This window comes from Ceratocystis lukuohia, assembly GCF_044167205.1.
Source record: "Ceratocystis lukuohia strain C4212 chromosome Unknown Supercontig4_pilon, whole genome shotgun sequence".
In the NCBI taxonomy this organism is placed as follows: Eukaryota; Fungi; Ascomycota; class Sordariomycetes; order Microascales; family Ceratocystidaceae; genus Ceratocystis; species Ceratocystis lukuohia.
The window spans coordinates 3,122,963-3,147,658 of NW_027263523.1; the positions used below are offsets into that span (position 1 = coordinate 3,122,963).

The 24,696-nt window shown below is 48.8% G+C and overlaps 5 protein-coding genes across 5 annotated transcripts; 2 read left to right on the top strand and 3 right to left on the bottom strand.

The window, feature by feature from the left end:
* Window positions 1-970: 970 nt before the first annotated feature.
* Window positions 971-5,493, top strand: HOO65_040721 (Vegetative incompatibility protein HET-E-1; the record flags this gene model as incomplete). Its single annotated transcript, XM_071002485.1, has 7 exons — window positions 971-1,025; window positions 1,081-1,219; window positions 1,280-1,564; window positions 1,630-2,565; window positions 2,653-3,578; window positions 3,633-3,670; window positions 3,733-5,493. 7 exons carry the CDS (start codon window positions 971-973, stop codon window positions 5,491-5,493), a joined length of 4,140 nt encoding a protein of 1,379 aa, XP_070859564.1.
* Window positions 5,494-6,674: 1,181 nt separating this feature from the next.
* HOO65_040722 (Vegetative incompatibility protein HET-E-1) lies at window positions 6,675-11,625 on the bottom strand (the record flags this gene model as incomplete). Its single annotated transcript, XM_071002476.1, has 4 exons — window positions 6,675-6,797; window positions 7,004-8,971; window positions 9,033-11,024; window positions 11,092-11,625. The coding sequence occupies 4 exons, from the start codon at window positions 11,623-11,625 to the stop codon at window positions 6,675-6,677; spliced, it is 4,617 nt and encodes a 1,538-aa protein (XP_070859565.1).
* Window positions 11,626-15,489: 3,864 nt separating this feature from the next.
* HOO65_040723 (Branched-chain-amino-acid aminotransferase, cytosolic) lies at window positions 15,490-16,835 on the top strand (the record flags this gene model as incomplete). Its single annotated transcript, XM_071002838.1, has 2 exons — window positions 15,490-15,736; window positions 15,823-16,835. 2 exons carry the CDS (start codon window positions 15,490-15,492, stop codon window positions 16,833-16,835), a joined length of 1,260 nt encoding a protein of 419 aa, XP_070859566.1.
* Window positions 16,836-17,656: 821 nt separating this feature from the next.
* HOO65_040724 (NADH ubiquinone oxidoreductase 11.6kD subunit) lies at window positions 17,657-18,125 on the bottom strand (the record flags this gene model as incomplete). The annotated part of the gene is made up of 2 exons (XM_071003053.1): window positions 17,657-17,744; window positions 17,824-18,125. 2 exons carry the CDS (start codon window positions 18,123-18,125, stop codon window positions 17,657-17,659), a joined length of 390 nt encoding a protein of 129 aa, XP_070859567.1.
* Window positions 18,126-18,701: 576 nt separating this feature from the next.
* Window positions 18,702-24,171, bottom strand: HOO65_040725 (DNA replication ATP-dependent helicase/nuclease dna2; the record flags this gene model as incomplete). The annotated part of the gene is made up of 4 exons (XM_071002465.1): window positions 18,702-22,127; window positions 22,198-22,290; window positions 22,526-24,055; window positions 24,124-24,171. The coding sequence occupies 4 exons, from the start codon at window positions 24,169-24,171 to the stop codon at window positions 18,702-18,704; spliced, it is 5,097 nt and encodes a 1,698-aa protein (XP_070859568.1).
* Window positions 24,172-24,696: the final 525 nt, after the last annotated feature.

A 24,696-nucleotide genomic window follows, 5' to 3' on the forward strand; every position in this document is an offset into this window, starting at 1 on the left:
ATCTCTTATTAATAAAATCGCTGCTTTCTAAAAGTTTTATCCCCAGACTTCATTGCTTTCATGTCTCTACTCATGAGGGTTTGTGGGAGGATGTCAACCCTTTTATGGGCATTCAGCCACAGAATATGTGGGGTCTTGTTTTTGAGAAAGTGGGGCATGGATGGGACGCCACTCAACATGTAGAGAGCGCCACGCAACAGCAGAAAGCCGAGAATTACCCAAGTCGGGCATGGCTCGGTCAAGATAGCCTTGTGGTGCGCAACTTGAAATGTTTTGGGCGGGAAATCAATTGCAAGCTCTGTGCAAAAAGCATGTCAGAAATCCTGCAACACAAGTTAAGTAACATGGGTGGAAGCTTTGAAATATCCGAGGACATTCCATTTGGGAAGGATCGTCTTGGCTTGAAGGCGGGCTGAATCAAGCTGAAGGAGAAAGGCCTATGCTTTCCGACTGAGCCAGCGCTTATTCTCATCATGTGCTGATGAACAAGTCTCTATAGTACACCAGTGGCTTGCCCTGATAGAAGGTATGTAATTTAATTCCTAATTGTCGGGCGCTGAATGATCTGTTGCAATAGCAGGCCGCCTGCGATGCCACCATACATCATAGTTGGAGAGAAAACTACTCCTCTGCTTACTGGTTGGGCATCAATAGGTCCCCAGCATCTAGTAAATAATCAGTAGATACTTGGGGTGCCTTGCGTAGGCTTGAAGAGGCGCAAATTACACTTTTAGGCATAATTCCCCTCGAATAACAGTGTTTTTCTCTTTGCTGGACTTAACTCTCATGTGCACTCCATGCTACTGTTTTCTTACATAATTCAGCTTGCGTCTAGAAAGTCAAGATCAAAGCTGTCTTGCACTGATTAGCTCTGACCATCTACCTGTTGGTGCTTTGTCTCTGCATGCGCCTCGTCTATCTCAATCGCCTTCTTTAGTTTCTTTGACCTTATCGCATTCATAGCATCACTATGGACTCATATACGCCGCAAACCACCGGGCCGCCATTGCGGCTTCTGTCTCTCGGTATGTTTTCTAATGTCTTGATATTAGCTAACGATCATGTCGCTAACTGTTACAGATGGCGGTGGTGTCTGTGCACTATCTAGCTTGCTCATCCTCGAAAACATCATGGAAAACATCCAAAAATCAGAAGATTTATCTGAAGTACCAAGACCCTGTGACAGGTTTGACTTCATTGGTGGGACAGGAACTGGAGGGTATGAATTGACTAGGCGTGATTACGCATTAGAGAATCTTCGTTAATCATCTTCGTACAGGATCATTGCCATTATGCTCGGCCGACTGAAAATGAGCATCGCCCGATCGATTGAAGAGTATAAAAGCCTTGCCAGCGAAATATTTGTCCCGGAGCCAACACCTTCACCTACAATACCCACGATTGCCTTTTCAGCTACAAGGCTGGAGGCCGCTATCAAACGAATGATTCGTAACAACTGCACCGACTCAAAATGCCTGCAGCGAAAGAATGAGAGACATGCTACTGGCACTGACACATGTCCTCATGAAGACATGCTGTTCGCACAGCAAGATTGCACCAAGACGTGGGTTGACACAAATAAAAACGAAAAACATGGAAGACTTCATATCTAATGTTATATTAACGCAGTGCTGTCCTGGCGATGACTAAAGACAATATCGAAACGCTACCTACACTTTTCAAAACATATCACGTTCCTGGATGCTTCGAAGGATGCAAGGTTTGGGAGGTGGCCAGAGCTACATCTGCAGCGATCACCCTCTTTGATCCAATCAAACTTGGCCGCGACGAAATCGAGTTCATCGACGCAAGCTATGGCTACAATAACCCGTGTGAAGCTCTCATATCCGAGGCTAAAGAACAGTTCCCCGGTAGACGCATCATGACTCTGAGTATCGGAACAGGCCTTGGCGACGTTGTTGAAATTAGCGATTCGAGAGATTCTGTGCTTGAAGCCCTAAAGAAGATGGCCACGACTTCTAAGGATACCGACTTACGACTCAAACAAAAGTATACTACCCCTGGAGTCTATTATAGATTCAATGTCGAGAATGGGCTGAAAAACGGCCAGCAATTGGACGGGCATAAATTGAACCGTATCTCGGCCCACACATGGAACTATGTCAACGAGAATAAACCGTCTGTGGAACACTTTGTGACCGCCTTCAATATGAGTGGTGTTTATCAGCACGATGAAAAAGACAAGCAATGCCTTTCTGATCTTCGTATTACTGATCCCTCCACAGACAAGAAGGCTATCGAAAGCAGGAAGGGTGGTTTGCTGAAAGACTCATATCAATGGATTTTCAGTCACGATAGCTTTCAGCAGTTCCGAAGTCAAAGCGGATCCCCAATTCTATGGATCAAAGGGGACCCTGGCAAGGGCAAGACAATGCTCCTGTGCGGCATCATAGATCAGTTAACGCCAGACCAATCGGTGTCTCTATCCTACTTCTTTTGCCAAGCCACCAATGATCAACTAAACACAGCTACCTCGGTGCTGCGAGGCTTGATCTACCATCTGGCATACCACAATCCACATCTCACCAAGCATGTGCGAGAGAGGTACGACTACAATAAAGATCTGTTCGAAGGTCAAGGCGCTTGGCATGACTTATGCGGAATACTGACCAGTATGCTGGATGATTCAAGCCTGAGAAACGCCATCCTGATTGTTGATGCTTTGGATGAGTGCAGGATAGACCAGAAACAACTACTTGAATTCATCACTAAACCTTCACGCGCCAAATGGATTGTGTCAAGCCGCAACTGGCCAGATATCGAAGAAATCTTGGATGACGCAGAGCAGAAGGTCAAGATACACCTGGAAATAAACCAGAAATCAGTTTCTGCAGCGGTCGACTCTTTCATCGATTTCAAGGTGGATCAGCTTGCACAGAAAAAGAAATACAACAGGGAGATGAAGCTTGCTGTCTTGGAACATTTACGCTTGAATGCAGATGGCACTTTCCTCTGGGTATCCCTGGTTTGCCATGAGCTTTCTAATTCGCAAAAATGGCATACCGCAAAGAAAATGAGGTTGTTTCCACCGGGGCTTTACCCCCTATATGAGCGAATGCTTGAACAGATCTGCGACTTGGATGATGCACAACTCTGCAAGGATATCATTGCTAATGTCTTGGTTACTTATCGGCCTGTGACTTTGGACGAACTCTATGTCCTCGTTGAGGCGCTTGACGACTTGGAAAAGGATGACGTGATACGGGCTGTCAGCCTATGCGGGTCTTTCTTGACTGTCCATAAGAACATTGTTTCTTTTGTGCATCAATCAGCCAAGGACTATTTCCTAGAAAAGGCTTCAGGCGAGGTTCTGCCTTTCGGAATCCGACACCAACACCAGACTATCTTTTTACGATCACTTGACATTCTTCAGAAAGAACTACGGCGTGACATTTACAACTTAACAGCACCTGGATGCCCCATTGAAGAAGTCTCAGTCCCTAAGCCTGATCCATTGGCTGCTATCAGATATTCTTGCTTCTTCTGGGTTGACCATCTTAACGATTCATCAGGAGATGAGATGGCCAGCAAAAACGACGAGATCTTGGCCTTTCTAGGTAAAAAGTATCTTCAGTGGCTGGAGGCGTTTAGTCTCCTAAAAGGGATTTCAGTTGCAGGAAAAGGAATGGAAAAGCTAAAGTTATACTCAGTAAGTTGCTTATTACTAATTGTGAGGCCTTCGATAAAACAACACCTAACGTTATGTAACAGGAGAAAGCACCCCAAAATTTGCGAGACCTCGTAAACGACGCTCACCGATTTTTCTTGTTTCACGCAGGGGCTATTGAGCTTGCCCCACTGCAAGTTTATGTCTCGGCTCTCATATTCAGCCCTACAAACAGCTTGATAAGACAAATGTTTAGTCATGAAGAGCCAGATTGGATTGAGCTAAAGCCAAAAGTCGAAGCAAATTGGGACGCTTGTCTGCGAACTCTTGAGGGCCATCAACAAACCGTGACGTCAGTGGTCTTCTCGAATGATGGACAGCGACTGGCATCAGGGTCCCGGGACAAGACAGTCAAGATCTGGGATGCGACTTCTGGTGCGTGTCTGCAGACTCTTGAGGGCCATGATGAAGAGGTGTCATCAGTGGTCTTCTCGAATGATGGACAGCGACTGGCATCAGGGTCAGGGGACAAGACAGTCAAAATCTGGGATGCGACTTCTGGTGCGTGTCTGCAGACTCTTGAGGGCCATGATGATGGGGTGACATCAGTGGCATTCTCGAATGATGGACAGCGACTGGCATCAGGGTCTTGGGACAAGACAGTCAAGATCTGGGATGCGACTTCTGGTGCGTGTCTGCAGAATCTCGAGGGCCATCATGAAAAAGTGACATCAGTGGTCTTCTCGAATGATGGACAGCGGCTGGCATCAGGGTCTTGGGACTCCACAGTCAAGATCTGGGATGCGACTTCTGGTGCGTTTCTGCAGAGTCTTGAGGGCCATGATGATGGGGTGACATCAGTGGCATTCTCGAATGATGGACAGCGACTAGCATCAGGGTCTTGGGACTCCACAGTCAAGATCTGGGATGCGACTTCTGGTGCGTGTCTGCAGAATCTTGAGGGCCATCATGAGAAAGTGACATCAGTGGTCTTCTCGAATGATGGACAGCGACTGGCATCAGGGTCTTGGGACAAGACAGTCAAGATCTGGGATGCGACTTCTGGTGCGTGTCTGCGGACTCTTGAGGGCCATCATCGAGAAGTGACATCAGTGGTCTTCTCAAATGATGGACAGCGACTGGCATCAGGGTCTTGGGACTCCACAGTCAAGATCTGGGATGCGACTTCTGGTGCGTGTCTGCGGACTCTTGAGGGCCATCATCGAGAAGTGACATCAGTGGTCTTCTCAAATGATGGACAGCGACTGGCATCAGGGTCTTGGGACAAGACAGTCAAGATCTGGGATGCGACTTCTGGTGCGTGTCTGCGGACTCTTGAGGGCCATGATAATGGGGTGTCATCAGTGGTCTTCTCAAATGATGGACAGCGACTGGCATCAGGGTCTTCTGACAACACAGTCAAGATCTGGGATGCGACTTCTGGTGCGTGTCTGCAGACTCTTGAGGGCCATGATAATGGGGTGACATCAGTGGTCTTCTCAAATGATGGACAGCGACTGGCATCAGGGTCTTGGGACAAGACAGTCAAGATCTGGGATGCGACTTCTGGTGCGTGTCTGCAGACTCTTGAGGGCCATCATGGACAAGTGACATCAGCGGTGTTCTCAACCATCGTTCAGCGACCGGTATGGCCATCATTCGTTAACCAACCTTCTTTTCTTCGCTCCGGATTTGACAACTACTGTCTTAGCAGTGATGGCGTTTGGGTTTTGCAGGACCAAAAAAGAGTCCTTTGGCTACCACCATCGTATCGTCCTGTGGAGTCAGCCATAGCACGTCAGGGAGTTGGGTTCAGCACTACCTCCAACCGTATCATAGTCATGCGATTCAGATCCATTCGCTAGAGTCACCAGCTTTCGACCAAAACCGCATACTCCTATCCCCCAATGCCAAAGCAAGAATTTCACCCTTTAGTAAACTGTACGTACTGATTGCTTCACTACACTAAATTTCATGTCCCGATTCTTGATTCACATCAAGGCTACTTATAATGTGCGGAAGAATAGTAGAACTCTCCTTCATTGAATTCACCACTTTAATAAAAATATTGCACCTCATACGAAGATTAATACTTGGCGTTAGCGGTTGATTGTTGTAGAAGTGCTTGTATTAATTGTCCCGTTCTCCCTGCGTACTTCGACTATGAGATAGCGTACATGATAAGCCTGGGTGGCAAGCAAGCATACGTGTCAGAAATTTCAGCCTCGAAGCCAGACCTGAAGACAAAAGCATGACACAATATTTGAACAACTAAATTTAATCGCTATCCTCTTCCCAAGACATATAAGCAAAGCTTGGCGCGTTGTCCTGTCATGGCCGGTCGTGCCACACATTTCACAACGGCTTTCCTTTAAACGCGCCGACCACCGCGTTTCGACGATTCAGCCACTACCTGCGCATCCACATCCATGTGGTCACTGCCTGGGTTCCTTCCTCCCTATATTGCCATTAACTCTCTTCTTTGTAGCCGGGCCCTTTTGCCCTCCGGCGCTGGCTTAGTATCTCATTCGCTTGTTGAAGGTCGTTGACCATGGCCTCTAGTAAGAGAGATCCTCGCGAATCTAGGTCAAGAATAAAGTGAATAGCGATCTCTTCCTCTAGATCGGATAACTTGCGTGATTTAGGGACAATATCGGCTCGGGCTTGGATGCCCTTCTGTCGACGCCATAGCATTGTTAGGTTGGCTACATAGATCACTCTGGCACGTTGGAGCTTTAATTCCGGGTTATTTTGGAGGGCCTGGAAGACGAGAGGCATGCTAGCCTTATGATTAGAGTGTGGCATGCTGGGTGGTTGAGAATCAATTGATCAAGTAGATAAGGTATAGGCAGGGGGATTTTCATTTCACTCGCTATACATGTACGTTATATGATGATTATACCAATAGACAGAATAACGGAGGTTAAGAATAAAAACAAGGAAAAAACAGCAACATAAAAATAAATAGGGAACGACTGATCAAACAGTGAAAGAAAGATAATAGCAAGGCAAACGTCTTCTAAAAACCGCCGCACAACAACCACCACTAGCTCAGCTTGTTGTCGTTCCTGCTTAGCCACATCACCTCCTCAACAGATCGCAATCGCTCCCGACGCACCAATCCAGCCTCTTCAACAGCGGCATACACAGCAACCTTTCTAGCTACCCACTGACACACAGCAGCAGACTCTCATCGCAAGACCTGGACTTGTGGCGGATTTCGGTTCCTTGGCCAAGCCCCACGAGCAGCTTCAGAGCAGCTAGGTGATCGCAGATACTAACGTGAGCCGGTCGTTAAGCGGATCTGAACCCTATGACTAGGACACGCCCCGACCTGAAACCCAGCCCGACCCTTGTGTCTGATACATCAGATACCATAGAATGGTAATGATATCCTGGTGGCAGTAAAATAATCCTTTGCCCATCTTTCACAATCCAGGGGCCATCAACACCGTAGCCGCGGATGTTGGCTGTAAGCGAGGAAACTTGGCCAGTCGATGGGATTGCAGCTGATACAGGCATTTCCAAGTCTAGGACGCCAATGTTTGTGGACAGGAGAGAGTCGTCAAGTGGGTCAAATGAACAGCGACGTATAGCGCCGCCTATTAAAAGAGTCTGTAGGCAAGCACCGGAGCTCGCATCCCAGATCTTGACCTTGCCATAAGAGCCCGATGCTAACCGCTGCCCATCTTCCGAGAAGGCCACTGACCTCACCCAATCGTCGTGACCCTCAAAAGTTTGTAGGCATGCTCCGGAAGTTGCATCCCAAATCTTGATCGTGTTATCATGAGATCCTGACGCTAGCCGCTTTCCGTCGTTTGAGAACATCACTGATGATACCCAGCCATCGTGGCCCTCTAGTTTCTGCTGACATGTGCCAGAAGTTGCATCCCAGATCCTGACTGTCTTATCACGGGACCCTGATGCCAGACGTTGTCCATCAGTCGAGAAGGCCACTGATGCCACAACCTCGCTATGGCCATTGAGGGTTTGCAGGCATGCACTAGAAGTCGCATCCCAGATTTTGACCGTCCTGTCACGGGACCCTGATGCCAACCGCTGTCCATCCCTCGAGAACGTGACTGATCTCACCCTGTCATTGTGGCCCTCAAGGGTCTGTAGGCAGGCACCAGAGGTTGCATCCCAGATTTTGATGGTGTTGTCACGAGACCCCGATACTAGCCGCTGCTTGTCATCCGAGAATGTCATTGACGCTACTCGGTCGTTATGAGCTTTGGAGGTCCGCATGTATACGTCGGAGGCCACATCCCAGATCTTGACCGTCCCGTCGTCCGACCCTGATACCAGTTGCTGTCCATTTTCCGAAAACACCACCGATGTCACTCCCAGGTCGTGACCCTCAAGGGTCTGCAGACATGTGCTAGAAGTTGCATCCCAAATCTTGATTGTCTTGTCATTTGACGCTGATGCCAGCTGCTGCTCATCATTCGAAAACGCCACCGATGACACCAAATCACCATGGCCTTCCAGGGTCTGCAAGCATGTGCCAGAAGCGGTATCCCAGACCTTGATTGTTTTGTCATCCGATCCTGATGCTAGCCGCTGGCCATCTTCCGAGAATACGACTGATCTGACCCAGCGGTCATGACCTTTAAGAGTCTGTAGGCATACTCCAGAAGTCGCGTCCCAGACCATGACTGTCTTGTCACGGGACCCTGATGCCACCTGTTGCCCATTGCTTGAGAATGCCACGGACATAACCCGGCCATCGTGGCCCGTAAAGGTCTGTAGGCATACAGCAGAGGACACATCCCAGATTTTAACTGTCTTATCATAGGATCCTGACACAATCTGCCGCCCATCTTTCGAGAATGTTGCCGATATAACCGGATCGCCGTGACCCTCAAGGGTCTGTAAGAGCGTGCCACGAGCCGCATCCCAGATCTTGACCGTTTTGTCATCCGATCCTGACGCCAGCCACCGTCCATCTTCCGAGAAGGCCACTGATCTGACCCAGTCATCATGACCTTGAAGAGTCTGTAGGAATGCTCCAGAAGTCGCGTCCCAGACCTTGACTGTGTTATCACGAGACCCTGATGCTAGTCGTAGTCCATCGTTTGAGAGCACCGCCGATGTCACCCCTCGGCCATGGCCCTCGAGAGTCTGCAGGCAGGCATCCCAATCTGCCTCAATCCTTGGTTTCAACTCAATCCAACTGAGCTCCTCCTGGCTAAATTGCCTTATGAGGCTGCTGGTAGGACTGAATATCAGAGCCGATACATACACCTGCAGTGGGGCAACTTCAACAATGTCTCTATGAGATAGGAGGAATCGGCGAGCATCCTTTATAATTTCTTGAAGTTCCTGTGACGCTTTTTTCTTCTGCAAAATGTTAAAAACCATGTTTTGTTAAAACTTCTCCTCTTGATATAGAACCACTTACCAGATAAATCTCCAGTTTGTTCATTGCTCTTACTCCGACAGAGACGCTGCGTAGAAGACTGAGAGCTTCTAGCCACTGAAGATAATATTCTTTAAAGAAGTCCAGGATCCTATCGTTTCCACTGGCCATTACACCTGGTGTCGAGTCGCGGAGATGGTCGACCCAGAAGAGGCAAGAGTATCCAAGAGAAGCCAATGGATCGGGTTCGGGGATCGAAACCTGGTCAATGAGGTATCCTGGAGCCTGCAGACCGTAAATGTCGCGGCTCAGCTCTCCACACAGAAGATCAAGTGATCGTAAAAAGACCATCTGGTGTTGGTGTGCAATGCTATAAGGCAGTATCTTTCCGGGGGCTTCGCTAAGCAGATACTCCTTAGCTGACTGGTGCACAAAAGAAACAAGATCTCGATGGACAGTCAGGAAGGAGCCACATGACTCAATGATCTCCTTCACCTCCTCGAGTTCCAAGTCCTCGAGCTCCTCAACAAAGACACGTAGCTCTTCCAAAGTGATGGGCCGATAAGTAACAGCGGCAATAGAAAGTATCTTCCCGCAAATCTGTGCATCTTTCGACTGGGAAATGTGCTCTAGCATTCGGCTGTATAAGGGAGCAAGCCCGGGTGGAAGCGACTTCACTATATCCAGAGTGTGGCGTTTTCGGATACTCACATTTGAGAGCTCTTGGCAAACCAGGGCTACCCAAAGGAAAGTCCCATCAGCATTTGCCCTCAAATGTCTCAGGATTTTGGCCTTCATGCCCTCTTTGTATTTCCTTTCCTGCGCTAGCTGATCCACCTTGAGCTGGAGATAAGATTCAACTGCCAACGAGACAGATTCTCGGTTCGTTTCGAGGTTTATCTGAATCTTTTGCCTTGCGTGGTCCAGAACTTCTTCAATATCTATCCAATTGCGGCTTGATACAATCCACTTGGCAGGCGAAGGCCTGGCGATAAAGTCAAGTAGGCGTTTCCGGTCCACGCTGCACTCATCCAAGGCATCAACGATCAAGACCACATTCTCTAGGCTTGGGTCGTTCAGGATAGCTGTCATTATCTCGCAGAGGTCATGCCAGGCACCCTCATTGTCAAAGAGCTTTTTCCCCATGTAATCGTATTTTATTCGCACATGCTTCACTAGCTGCGGATTGCGACGCACCAGATAATAGATCAGGCCTCGTAGAACAGACGTAGCCGAACTTAGCCGATCGCCGCCCGTAGCCTGGCAAAAAAAGTAGGAGAGTGACGCTGACGGGTCCAACTCCAGCTCGTCGATAATGCCACAAAGGAGCATAGTCTTGCCTTTGCCAGGGTCTCCCTTGATCCAGAGAATTGGGGTGTCGTTTTCGGTTTGAAACCGCCGGAAGTCCGTATGTTCAAGGATCCATTGGTAAGAGGCTTTCAACAAGCCGCCTTTTTTCTCCTCAATATCCTTCTTGTCGATGCGAGGATCAGTCACATACAGCTCTGAAAGGCACTGTTTGTCTTTGTCTTCTTCATGTCTCTTTGCCTGCTGCTCTGCTTGGTCTTGCGCGGCTGCATGGATGTCGTGTAGGAGTTCTGTCTGGTTTTTTACTGCTGTGGTAATGCTTTGCAAGCCTTGCTGAAGGGAGTCCGCTGTGTCGTTAAGTTTCTGTAGTTGGATCTGGCTCTCTTGGTTGTTGTACTGCTCGATATCGTATCGCACGGCTTCTTCAGCCTCTTTGATGCCACTCAGCTGCCCTCCCCAGTCGTCGATTTGAAACAAGTCTCTGACAAAAGTGACAGACCGACTGCGGTGGTAAAGGCAGATACTCTTCATCTGATATAAGAGGAGCTTCTCAAAGAGTCGCACAATATCCTTCTCTAGCTCATCTCGCATTGAAGTCGTGGCTGTCTCGCCTTTGTTTTCGTCAAGCAGCAAGTCAGCCAAGTTCCAATACCACTCCATCCTGCATAGAACATATTGTATGCCTTTGCGATTTTCGAGCGCCTCAGTGACGGGATTTGACAAAATCTATCTAGTGTTAGTCAAGAACGGTATACCGTGTGTGATCTTCTGCCAATGTATTTGAATCACATACTTCTATTCCAAGGCAGACAGTGGCCCACACAGCAGCAGCTTCCGGGGCGGTGCGTAAAGCTGAATCCATGAGTCCCCTGATCGCATGGACTGCTTGCAAGCCATCGCTGATTTCCTGCTTGAGGGAAGTTTCGGTTTTTGTCCGGTTGATCGCATCCCGAACAATCTGCTGCATTTCACGCGAAGAGACCTCCCGGGCTGCCACCGCCTTACTCTCGGCGGTTTCAGAGGATTCGGCGTCCTTCTCGTTGAGGTGGAGTGTAGTATGGACAATATTCTCGAAAGCCTTCACTAACTCAGGGTCTTTCTTCCTCAAATCATCGTACGCCCGACGCCAAACATTCTCCTGTATACTAGCCAGCGGCGCTGGTTTGGGCTCAGGTGCTGGCGGCGGAGAAGGCGTGCCTGTTGTTGGCAGTGACTGTACCGGCCCGGATGAGGACGTTATGAGTGAGGTAGCTGAGCCAGAGTATTGATTGGAGGCTTTGAAAAGCCTGTAGACCTTGGTCCTGGCTTTATGAAACAAGGATGGCATCTTTGGTGAAGCTCAAGAGTATGTGTAATGATAGTAGGCGGTTGTTAAATCTGGGCAATAAAGTTGCCGAAGAGAAGTTTTCTTGATGTGTATCAAAGGAGAGCAGCTTTATTGATGCCAGATGCGGGGAAGGGTGAGTTGTTGCCCAAGGCTACCAGCCTAATAGCATCATGCTGCTGCAGTTGTGACGCTGAATACATGCATGCATGCTTACCAGGGTTCGGCCAACTCATGATTCATGTTGTCGGTTTCGCCCAGCTGCAGCCACAGAATGATGTCGGTGTAAAAAGACAAGGAAAAAAAGAGGAATAGAGAACGCCCATTCTGCGATGTGACCTGAGCTACTTGAACATCAAGAGCCCTCTATCATGGCGGAAGCGGACAGGCTTTATGGTAGGCGAGACCAGAGTTAGGCGACTTATATGACTGCAGTGGTAAAACGCGTTTTCAGCAGCAGGTTAGTAAATCGAAGACTGACGCATTGTTTTGGTACTTTTCATTGGTTTGTTGGAAGAAGAGAAAACAAAATGAGAAATTAATACAAAGCAATCGTGGTAGTGGCCAGGGCTACGACAACGGGAAACGATGCCATTAGGAAAGCAAAGTCTTGTCCAAAATCTAAAAAAAAGTCAGAGCCAAAAGTTTCATCATAAGTTTATTAAATCGAAACTAGAAAAGATAAAAGTAAACAAACGCTCAGTTGTCCGATTCCCAAAACAGCTTGGGCATCTTCGTCATCTCATACGTCAAGTCCCTAAAGGAAAAGACTTTGCAGCACTCAATGCCACGCAACTTCTCGAGGGCCTTTTTCACCTTCTTCGTCCAGTCTTCCAAATGACTCCACGTGTCCAAACGACCACTGCGGCTGGCGATAGACTTGAAAATGAGGAAATCCAAACACCAAGACGTGGTCCGTTTCGGGGTCGTACCACGCTTTTTCCAGGTTTAAGCTCCTCCACGTCATGTCCTGTTCATCAATAGAACGAAACGATGCAATGCCTCAGGCTCTGGGGGTCCGATATTTCTTGCTTGCTACACTAAGTCTGTCTCCAGCTCACGATAGGAACCTCATACACCCAAGTGTGTCCTGAGTGGTGAGGAAAGTCTCGGTCCATTTCGCAGATTTAGCCGAGATACACGGGGACAGAGATCCTCTGGATTACCTCAAAACACTGATACGCATAGACCTCATTCTCAAGGGACCATCAGTTAGACTTAGAAGCACCTTTGCCTATAAACCTATAACCATATCCCAGCAGGGTGGCGGCAAAAAGGCCAGCGCAGGATCTATAAAACCACAGGTCCCAGATCCATATCGCTGCGAAATGAATTCTTGTTGGCCCGAGCTGCTGTCATCTTTGTATTTGCCACCACTGCTATCGCCATTGGATGAACTTTGGTTCAACTTAGGAGACAGACTATTTTCATCATCATCATCATCACGCAGGCGTTTTCTTTTGCGAAAATGACGTGGCGAACCGCGGGGAATATGGACAGTTGAGGCTTCGTCGTTGGAAACGAAGCCATAGTCCAGTCCAGCGCGGATCATATAATCATAGACCCGGGTGATTGAGGCAGTCGGCGTATGTGCACAAAACCGATCGGGGTTAATTGCCCTGTAATAATCGGCTGGCCAAAGGGTAATTTGATCTCCGGGAGTTTTAGGCCTTGTGGTAGAAGAGTCTTGAGAGCTACTTTGTTCCTCATCAAAAATCCTGTCAAGAACACGGGAGCAATTCTCAAAAATGACCCCTCGTCCGCCATCAAAATTGGCGTGAAGGTTGTCATCGAGGGTTCTTCGACACTGATGGTCGTGGAGTCCTCGAGGGTCCCGGAATTTTTATTCTTCTGTACGCAAAATTTAGATGAGACAAGAGAGTTGCACGCCTTCAGGTGCTCATCTAAGGTTTTTGGTTGGATGATTTCCGTAGCTTCTTTGGATCGTCTAGCAGTCTCCTCGGGATTGTTTTGTGCTTGATGATGCCATTGTAGGGTGTAGTAAACCAAGCTCCAATAAAACTTGGGCCGCCAAGGGGAAAAGGAGGATGTAGAGAGAAATTCGTGGTTAAGCAATCAATGAGGTGGCATTATGAAGCAGCAAGTAAGATGCTAAAGAAATAGAAGAAAAGTTTGGGTGTTAAGAAAAATGTGGGAGAAGACACGATGGACTTCAATTTGGTGGGGGGGGGGGACAGCAATTTATAAGGGGGGCAACCAGCAGAAAAATATTACTCACCGTCGTTTAAGAGTCATTCTGCCGTTTGCAATTACTTGTTTCATCATTATTGGTGAGTCACTGGTTTGACTATCAATACCGACAATACAAACATCAGGATATAGGACTCTGCAAACTAGTCGCCATAAAAGGTACTAGCGAACATCATCAACCTGTCCTGTATGGGTGCTCTATCCAGCCAATATTCTATGACGGATTGGAGGATGCAGTTTCTAGGGCTAAATGATCAGGGGCACACAGCATAATATCGATAACTATCCCTCATTTCGGTATTAGACAACGCAGATCCTGAAAGTAGAAGGCTGTAGTTGGATGAGGGATGCCTGGATTCAGCGAGGGCCTTGAAATCTGTGCAACGTCGTCTTACATCCGGGTGATAAAAAGCTGGATTTTCTGTAATAGGGCACACAAAGCGACGATTCTCCCTTTAGAATTTACTGGTGCTGGCTTCCTAACTGATTCTTCTGTGGACACCGATAACAGCAATACATTGGCAGAGAAGAAACAGCATCTGCCATGGATTTTAGAGGCCTCTTTGTCTTGTCCGTTAGGTGTTGTGGTGAATAGGCTGCGGGGGTCAGTAACATGATTCCAAACAGGTAGGACCACTTTTTTGTTTGTTTGTTTGTTTTTCTGTTTGTCTGTCTGTTTGTTTGTCTGTTTGTCTGTTTGTCTCTTTTTCTGTTTGTTTATTTAGTGTCTACTGACTGGTTTTCCATAGCAATAAGACAAGATGACATGTTCTGAATGGATTTTGATATGACTTGAAAATATTAATTGTCTTCTACAATCACTAAGATGAAATAACGCTGGACTGGTTACCGGACGGAATTGACCCTCTGCAAGGGTGACGACACTCTGAGCGGAAGCAACGCAGATAATGTCGTCTACCACTACCACTTCCTGGTCCACTTTGAACTTGACTATATTTAACGTCTACGGGAATCAGAGATCAAACGACGCCGGACTGGCTCCGGGCCCACTTTTTCGGAAGGTAATAGATCTTATAGCATCATAAAGGCTGATTTTAGTGTAACAGCGTAATTGGTGTAGTGGTAACATTAATCGTTGCCATCCAAAGCAATGATTTCGATTAGCCCTGGGTTCGATTCCCAGATTACGCAAACACACAACGTTGTATCTTTTTGATGTTTTTATCTACACCAAATACCGCTGACTCAGCCAGCCGACATCGGTGACTCTGCTCTCTCTTTTTCTCTTCGTACCCTATATTCAATATGTCTGACATGATCTCAAGACATAATCCATCATTTCTTCGCAAGCTTTTGCCTGCTATTGCTGCATTATACATAGAGAAATCATATCATATCATCGTCAGCTGATTTTCTGCGGCCTTTTTTTTTCTTTTGTTGCATTATAATCTTCATATTGGCAAGAAAGGTGTGTTTACTCCACTTTTACTTTCTAGCCTTGTGCTCTGGTCTGGGCGTAGGAAGAGTCTTGTTCCTCTCCATTAGTCACTAGAGCCTTTATCTTTTTTTTTCTCGTCACTTTGTTTCTTCCTACTAATTGGCCCGCAAGCTTCGTTCTTTCTTGTTCTTGTCTTGTCCCATTGCTGTCTCACTACCACCGGAACTTCCTCCCTTTCGCCATATATACACAATAAAATGCGGCGCACTGTCTCTAGCCTTGCGTCGTTATCTCGTGCGGTCTCAACCACCGCCGCTCCCTCCAGCAGACTATCTGGATCCCGGCTCGCTCCGGCCCTCGTTAGCCAGTGGCAATGGAAGCGCATGTACAGCTCAGCACAGGCCGGCGCTCCGCTGGACGCGTCTAAGCTAACAATTGAAAAGACGACCAAGCCGTCAGCGCTCAAGGACCCCAAGGACCTTGTCTTTGGCCGGACCTTTACTGGTGTGTAGCCGCCGCCACGCTCGGTTCAGAAGACCACTATTCCTAACATGCCTCTCTCTTCCCTCACCTCCTCCCCCTGCCCACAGATCACATGCTTGTCGTCGAATGGACCAAGGAGGCCGGCTGGGGCACGCCCAAGATCCAGCCGTACCAGAACCTCTCGCTCGACCCAGCCACCTGCGTCTTTCACTACGCCTTTGAGTGCTTCGAGGGTATGAAGGCCTACAAGGATGCCGAAGGAACTGTGCGTCTGTTCCGGCCCGACAAGAATATGGAGCGCTTCAACAAATCAACGGCACGCATCGCCCTTCCGACATTCGACCCCCAGACAGGTATCGAGCTGATTTCCAAGTTTGTTGAGGTTGAGTCGCGCTTCATCCCTGAGCAAAAGGGCTATTCATTGTACCTCCGGCCGACCATGATTGGCACGCAAAAGACATTAGGTGTTGGTGCGCCCGGCTCGGCCATGATGTTTGTGATTGCCTCGCCTGTGGGCCCATACTACCCCACAGGCTTCAAGGCTGTCTCTCTTGAGGCCACCGACTACGCAGTGCGCGCATGGCCTGGTGGTGTAGGTGACAAGAAGCTAGGCGCCAACTACGCACCATGCATTGTCCCACAAATACAGGCTGCTAGCCGCGGCTTCCAGCAGAACCTGTGGCTGTTTGGCGACGAGGAGTACGTGACTGAGGTCGGCACTATGAATTTCTTCGCTGCCATCAAAAACAAGCAGACGGGTGTCAATGAGCTTCTAACTGCCCCTCTGGACGGCACCATTCTTGAGGGCGTGACACGTGACTCTGTTCTGACACTAGCCCGCGAGCGGCTGGTGCCTGAGGGCTGGAAGGTTGTCGAGCGCAAGTTCTCTATTAAGGAGCTTTACGAAGCTGACAAGGAAGGCCGGTTGCTCGAGGCCTTCGGCAGCGGCACGGCGGCGATTGTCAGTCCCGTGCGCAACATTTCATGGAAGGGCCAGATGATCCAGTGCGGACTCAAGGCCGAGGAGGAGTCGGGCCCGATTGCCCGCCGCATGAAGGACTGGATCGAGGGTATCCAGACAGGCGAGGAGAACCACAAGTGGTCATACGTGGCCAAATAACTGGAAAACAACCTAAGGCAATAAGCAGAAGAGTTTTTTTTTTCTTTTCCCTTCCATGTAGAGTATTGAATCTTGACACAACAGCCAGCAGCAAGGCAACGGAAAGCATGATTTAGAGCAACCCGCAAAGAAAATCAAGAGAATTGGGAAAAACCACGTTTGTTGATACGACGGGCATAACACAGTGAGAAGATGAGGCAAAATGACAATAAAGAAAATAACGAGTATAAACACATCATAACTTTAGGGGAAAGGGGAAAGAGAGGACAAGGGGTCTTCTCCATATCCACTTCTGCCGAGTCCTAGTCTTCCGTTCCCTCCCCCTTCTTCTCCCCTCTCCTCTCGTTCTATCTGTCTGTCTTATCCGGCTGGAGCGGACTCTCTCATCTCCCATCTCTGCCTAGACCGTCCATTCTTGATGGTGGTCTGTGCTAGGCAGCTAGGCAGCTAGACAGCTGAAGAGCTATGCGGCCGAGCAGCACAGAGATTGGCGGCGGCGGTCCATGGATATGAGGCGTAAACTGTTTTGTTGGCTGGTTGTTGATGTTGGTGTGAAAAAGAAAACAAAAAAATGATGGGGGAAAAAATGAACAAGACAAAGGGAAAACAAAGCACTCTAGTCTAAGCTAAGCGAGCCTAGGCGGAAAGGCTATGGGGCAGCTCAAGGACAAGTACAGAGTAATCCATAGAACGGCAATATACAATGAGCCCAGGAGCCACAGCGACCAAGACAAAAAGTCCGCTGATTCCTCCAACGTAAAGAGACCAGCTACTCCAACTCTCGGCTTCCAGTCATCCGGTCATCCGGCCGCCCGTCGCATCTAGTTCTTCTTCTCAGGGAAAGGGTCAGGTAGGATACCCTCCTTCTCTAATCTCCTCCGGGCTTCTTCAAGGGCCCACGTATCGAGTCTAGAGGATAGCAAAAAAACAAAAGTTAGCAACAGTCTCTTTGTATCTCATTGTCCCATCTCAACCAAAGAAAACTCACGAAGTATCCGGCTTGAACGCCAACGCAATAGCAAGCACCACAAACGACGGCAAAAACACGTAGTATACCGGGCCTTCCCAGCCCTCCTTCTCAGCCTTCTCGCCCGGCTTCACACCCCACAGCCATCCAGTCGGCGGGTCAAAGTTGTTGCCGTTGCCGCCGCCGCCCAGCCGGGCAGCCGAGGTAGCAAAACCACGGACAGCCACAGGGGAAGATGCGGTCCGGCTAAGGCCGACAGCAGGTCCACCGGTCGGCCGGAGACAACGAAGGGCGGTGCGGAAACGGGGAAGGCTGGATGACATGACGAAATATCAAGATATTTAATGAGGGAGATTGTTGTTTTGAACGGTAACTTCTTTGTTCTATGTTGTACTGGTATTAAGGAAAAACTCGAAGGGAGGCGTTGCTTCGATCGGAAGGTGAGACCAATATCGGAAAGTAATGGGCGAAAAAAGGCCTTGGGCGAATTCGAGGGACACGGAGATGAAAAACCGCGATGAGAAAATGAAGGAGAATAGATTAAAATAAAACAAAAAAACCTAAGCCTTACGGAACTGGTTGCAATTGGCTTTATCGCTATTCAAGAGTGAGCGAAAACTAAAGGGAAGGAAGCAAAATGCCTCCGCTCCGCAGATTGTTCGGTCGGTTAATTTACGGCTGAATAGCAGACTCTTGTCAAAATGAACTAGGGTTTATAAGTCTCTAGTTAGGGTTCATCGGCTTGATGGATTATTACGCTTTATAGCTTATTATCTGTTATATCGCATTTGTTGCTTGACTATTCAGATACCAATCCTGATCCATCCTTATTTCCACAGCTTAGGCCTACTCGAACCGCTTATACGCTGCATAATCCCTGCAGCAACCTAGGTAGGCTCTTAAAGGTTTGAAAATGCCCCGTTAGAAAACTCGTTGAGAATATCCCGAGTGACCGGGCAGCTCTTCATGCGGGCCTTCCCATTTAAACCCACAATCTTCTTAGGGCCTATTTCGGCCCCAGATACAGGCGTGGACTGGGCCGACACATTCCCATTGGTGACTGGGCTATTCTCCTTGCCGAAAAACTCCAATACTGAGTGGTTCCTTGGGTCGCGTGATGGTCGATCAGCCTGTAAAGCCTTGAGTAGGTTCTGATTCTTTTGCTGCTTGCAAACGAGAACTGTTTTGCGCTGTGAGGGTGATGTCCGACGTGGCGAAAACATGGAGGCGTCAAATTGGGTAGCTGCTGCAGTGAAGGCATGATCGGTTAATGCAGCTGGAGGCAAATCGTATGTCCAACCACGTGCGTCCATGAGTCGAACGAATTGGTGCACCATTTCATCGGCGCCGGCGCCAATGATCGTAGCCTTGCTACCAATTACGACCAACTTAGTCTTGGAACGTGTGATGGCCACATTGATCCGGCGCCAGTCGCGCAAAAGGTCGCCAATGTTGTGCTGATCATTGCTGCGAACAAGCGAGAGCACGACTACTTCCTTGTCTCGGCCTTGGAAGCGATCGGCCGTATACATTTCGATACCCGTGCGGTGGCCTAGGCCCTTGCCAAGCAAAGATAACTGCGAGCGGTAATGTGTCATCACTCCAATGTCATCTTCACGGACGCCAACTGATAACAGCGCCTCAACGATTTGCACAACTATACGAACTTCACCCTCGTTGATAATGCGATTGCCCGACCTTGATTCACAACTGTCGGGCCCGAGTGCGTCGGTGTTAAGGAAAATAGCGCGGTTTTCTGGATCGACTACATGGCGTAGCCAACAAGTAGGATCCGACAACCCAGGACATGCAGTAAGATGGGCTGAGGTTGTGTCTGAAGCAGTTGTGGGTGATGAATGGTTGTAGTGGTGCTCTTCCAATGCCTCCATGCCATCAATCTGGAGTTTCAGCGTCTTAAGGGCCTCCGTACCGCATTTGAGTCGGCCTTTATAAATCAGCTCATTGCTCAAGGTCATGATATCCTCACACATACGATACTGGTGTTCTAGATTTACCACTGATGCCGGGTGGTTATCAGATAGCAGTTTAAACAAGCTCACGTCAAGCCCTCCAGCACGTGCTTGCTCGTTCTGTACAACAGGCGGAAGCTGGTAATGATCACCAACCAGAACAAAGACGCGAGCCATCCGGATGGGGCCGAGACATACAGGCAATGTAATCTGCGAGGCCTCGTCGACAATGCAATAGTCAAAGATGCGCTCAGCAAACACAGCATGGCCAATTCCAAGACATGTTGTGGCTACAATCGGCGAGTGCAGCCAGACGCGCTCAATGGCAGCAAAGTCTGACTGTTTGTCGCAATCTAGATTGGCAAATTCGGCTACCCGGCTGTGCACCTTGCTCTTGCTGCCAATCCGGAACACAGGAATGTTGTCATCTTTGAGCTTCATGAGAATGTTATCGACTGCAGAGTGCGTGTAAGACGTTAAAAGCACCGTCTTTTTCTGGGCTACAAGCGCACGGATTATGTGGGCAATGGTGGTGGTCTTGCCGGTGCCAGGCATACCGAGCACAAGAGCATAATCTTGGGCACTCATGACCTTTTCAATAGCAGCACGTTGGTCGATATTGAGTGTGTCCATGTTGGCCACATGATACTGTGTAGGCTCGGCTCTAAATGTTGGTGGCTTGAGATCGACAATAAGCTCGCGAATTTTGATGGATCCATAAAGCAAGTCGTCCATGATAGCTACAAGATTGTGGCGAACGCGTGCCATTCCGTTGCCAAACTCATCTTTGTCAAGACGGTAGCGGACAGGGTGATGGCGCTGAGACTGTGACTGAATATGCTCTCGGTCCTGCCTTAAATCATGCATCCGGACCCCCTCCGGAATCACCTCGTTGATTCCCGCAAACACTTGGTTATTCACTGCATCAAACCCAGCCTGCCGGATACGCTGGTTATGCAAGCGCCTGTCCACCTTGAGTCGGATGGCATCCTTGCGGATATCCTCGACAAAGCCAATAGCCAGGGCAAAGTGACCCTCTTCATCAGATATCACCACGGGGTCGTAGATATTGAAGGCCGACTCAGTGAAAGCCGGGCCTGACCGCGGGTTATGTCGCACAAATGTGTAGCTAAACTTAGCAAACGACCTCTCCGACGACTCGTGCATGTCTTCAATGACGCAGTCGGAAACCCCGCGGTTAACTGCCTGTCGCTCTATACTTGTCATGGCCCATATCTCGCGTTTAGCATGCTCACCATGCTTTTCCTCGTATGTCAATAGCTCATCCCACTTGCGAAAAAACTCCTGATGCGTCGCAGTCAGCTTGCCAGCAATTTTGTTGAATTCGTCCGGGAAATTGCTCGTCTCGGCCGTGCCGCCCTCTGACAACCGATGAAAAATAGAGCATTCTGTCTTAGCAAAGCAGCCGCGGCATGTGTTTTTACTGGTCGCCATGGGCGGCAGTGTCCGTCTACGTAGGGACTCAGACAGCTCATTGCGCTTCATAATCATATGGACTAGCTCGTTTCGGATAGCCGGGATTATCTTCGTATTACCGGTCTCAGTGTAATATAAGATGCCGGTTAGGATTTCAATGTCATAGCGATCACTTAGCAACATCGTATACATTGTGGTTTGGGCGCGGTGACTAATGCTTTCATTTTTGCCTGTTTTGACCTCAAACGGGACTGTGAGAGTCCGTGTGCCATTCTTGTCATCAATGGTAACTTGGACGGTGGCATCAATGTTGCCTTTAAGCCCATACATGGGCGACCACACGTGTTCTTCAACGTCTAGCAGTTTAGAGATGCACATGGTTGCCGGGTTTTGCCCATGCATACCAGGGACTTTCGCAGAAGCCTTTGGTACTGGTGATATAAACCTCTCAGCCCATGCCCGCATTGCTGCCATTTTCCCCTGGATTTCTTCACACGCTGCCCGTGGATCGAGCTTAATCGAAAATAGATCTTCCATATGCTCCTCCAGCGTTTCGGCGATAACTTTTCCAAGGAAGGCTGGTGAAAAGTCCATTTTGAACAGTGCCGCCTGAAAGATTTCGTGTAGAATAGTACCGTAGACGAGCGGCTTGCTCGGGGCGCCAGTAGCCCGTACGCGGTCCTGTAAGACAGCCTTGCGCACACAGTTAAATGCATCAGCCAGTGTAGTGATGGATACAAGATGATCGGGTTCAAGAATAAAGTAATTCTGGTCCATGTCAACGATGCAAACGCCATCAGCTGAGAAAGGTCCAGTGACATAGGCCCAAGGCCCGGGCTCGAGATCAGGTTCGGCCCAGAGGTCACGGAGAAAAACAGTAACAGTGGGGTTAGAGTTTTCTGGCTGGAGAGTAACAATCTAAAGAAATAAGCCGGTCAGTAACATGGAGCATAGCGAGGGGAGCCCGCTTAGGGCCAGGCAGACATACTTTTTGCATTTGCATCTCATGCTCACCCTCTTCAACACCCACAATCTTCATTCTGCGCACAACGCGTGGTTTTGTTTTAACTTTAGAGGGCGTCTGTTTAAAAAGTCGCAAAGACAGGAGAAGCCCATAGAGTCATCATTAACGTACTGCACACAAAGAATGGTTGGACTGATAGACAACAGAAAGCAGGACTACCACGACAACGACAACATAGATCGTTTGTTCCCCAAAAAAATGCCAAGAAGAATCAGAAAGCGGGCTATGATCGGCTGTTGTTGTTATTGCCGCCGTGGCTGCCGCTGTAGTTGTGATAGTTGTTGGTACGTACAAAAGTGGACTGATAAGACGGAGCTGCTTGTGAAGCAGTCGCAAATTCTGCATCAAGATCAATCCCAGAAAGATCGTCAAGACCATCAAAGTCATTGTCATCGTCATCATAATCATCATTTTTTTTGACCAAGGTGTCTGCCTGCGGCTGGCCATTTAGTGCAGGGGCTGGTTCTGGAGCTGGTGCTTGTGTGCTCTCATACAGCATATTGAGCTCAGCGTCGTCGAAATCGTCAGCCCCATATTCATCGCTCAAGTCTTCTGGTTGTTCTGAGGCTGCGGTTTGTGGTGTTTGTTTCTGGACTGGCTGTGGCTGTGGTGTTGGATCAGACACCGACACCCCCACAACTGTCCCTGTGTCTTCTGTTAGGCTTAGCAACGTCTCGTCGTCCAAGTCGTCGTCAAACATATCTGCTTCAAGATCATCAAACTCGACCGGTAGTGGCACTGCAGGCATCGAGACAGTAGCCAACAATCTCGGAGGCTTAGCAGCCCTCAACTCTAATGCCGGCTCTGTTGCTGCTGTCGCTGTCTTCAAGAGGCTAGTTGCTGCGCTCTCACTCATACTACGACTAAGCACATCGCGGCTCTGTTTCAACAGCGGATTCACTGGAGCTATAGAAACCGCCACCTCTGTGGGACCTTTAAGCATAGCAGGGTTACATGCGTTACTCAAAAAGACGTCGACCAACGAATCGCAGTCTGTATCATCACGGCTGTCATCCTTTTTGAGCAGGCTTGCGCGTGCGTTCTTCTCCGCTACACGCCTCCGCTTACTCCCTGTAGCCATAGCAACCGATCTTCGTAGACTATGTTCTCCAGGCGTGAGCCGGCTGCCAACAACACCAAGATTCGGGCCGGGTGACGCGGACGATCCACGTGAGCGAGTCAAGCTAGCAATGCCCCTATTTGGCTGCGGCGATGACGAAGCAAGCAGCTGTGCCATAGGCTCAGAAATAGTGCAGCCACCGATAGTTTCCTCCTCAGTGTGCAATGCATAGCTATCCCAGAGCTCAAGAGTTGGATCGGCACGGGTCTTGGATGCTGCAGCGAGACGGCGAAAGGTCGATGACTCACCGTCGCGCTTGTTAATGTATGGCGACTGCGTGGGTGAAGAGCTGGCTGCACGCTTGCGGTTACGCATAGGCGTGTCTTTAGTTACACTACGCTCTATGAAAGCGAGATCCGTATTCCACGATAGCCGGTCATTGGGTGACGGTTCCTCCTCAATATCGATCAAATGGCGGCGCTGGTTATTCCATTTAGCTGGGGTTTCATGGCTATGATTTTCTGGCAATGTAGGTTCTTGTGAACCGCTGTTGGAATCGGCATCAGGATCCGCTCCAGCCTGGCAGTTTTTGGAAGGAGGAGTAGAAACGTTTACTAGATCACGTGTGGAAGAGTCGCCTTTCTGTGGTGCATAACTGAGCTGTTCGAGCTTGCTACGTGTGACGTCAGAGATCGTCACCGAAGAGGCAGAAGCCCCGTGTTGTGGAATCGGAGTACTACGGCTGCGTTGCCACGGGCGACCCTAGATCAACGATTGGTTAGTAGAAGGGTCAGCAAGTTGACAACCGTAAGGGCAAGCGGCAAACTCACTCGAAGATGTACACCATCAGATGCCGACCGCCGCATGTGAGACGGCATTATGGGGTCACTCGCTGTGGAAAGAGAGCAGCGAGGCTTGTAAAAATAGGGACGGCATCAACAAGAGATGTAAGACGTAGAGTGTAGTAAGTAGATTTAGATTACATATATAAAGGGATCGTAAACAAGGGAACGATGGAAACAAGGCTGAGCTTAGGGCTCTTTACCAAGATCTAACTCGCCGGAACGTGAAGGGACAAAGAAATGTGAATGGCGATAATGTTGACAAGGCTGTAGAAGAAAAAAATCAATAAAAGACTCGATTACGCTTTTTTTGTCAATTACTCTACTAGCATAGCTGCCAAGCAACAACGTTCTAGAAACAGCAACTGTGACATGAAAAACCACTTTGCACGCTCCTGGCGCCCTTGTCTAGCTTTAACGCGTTGTTGCTGGCCTGTGCCTGTTCCTGAGTTAGAGTTGTACCGTGCTAATAAAAATGCCGGATGCGGCTTTCAGCCACACTTTTGGAGTCAATATGTGGCACCATGACGTTGTGGCGTGAGAGAAGCACCCCACATTTGT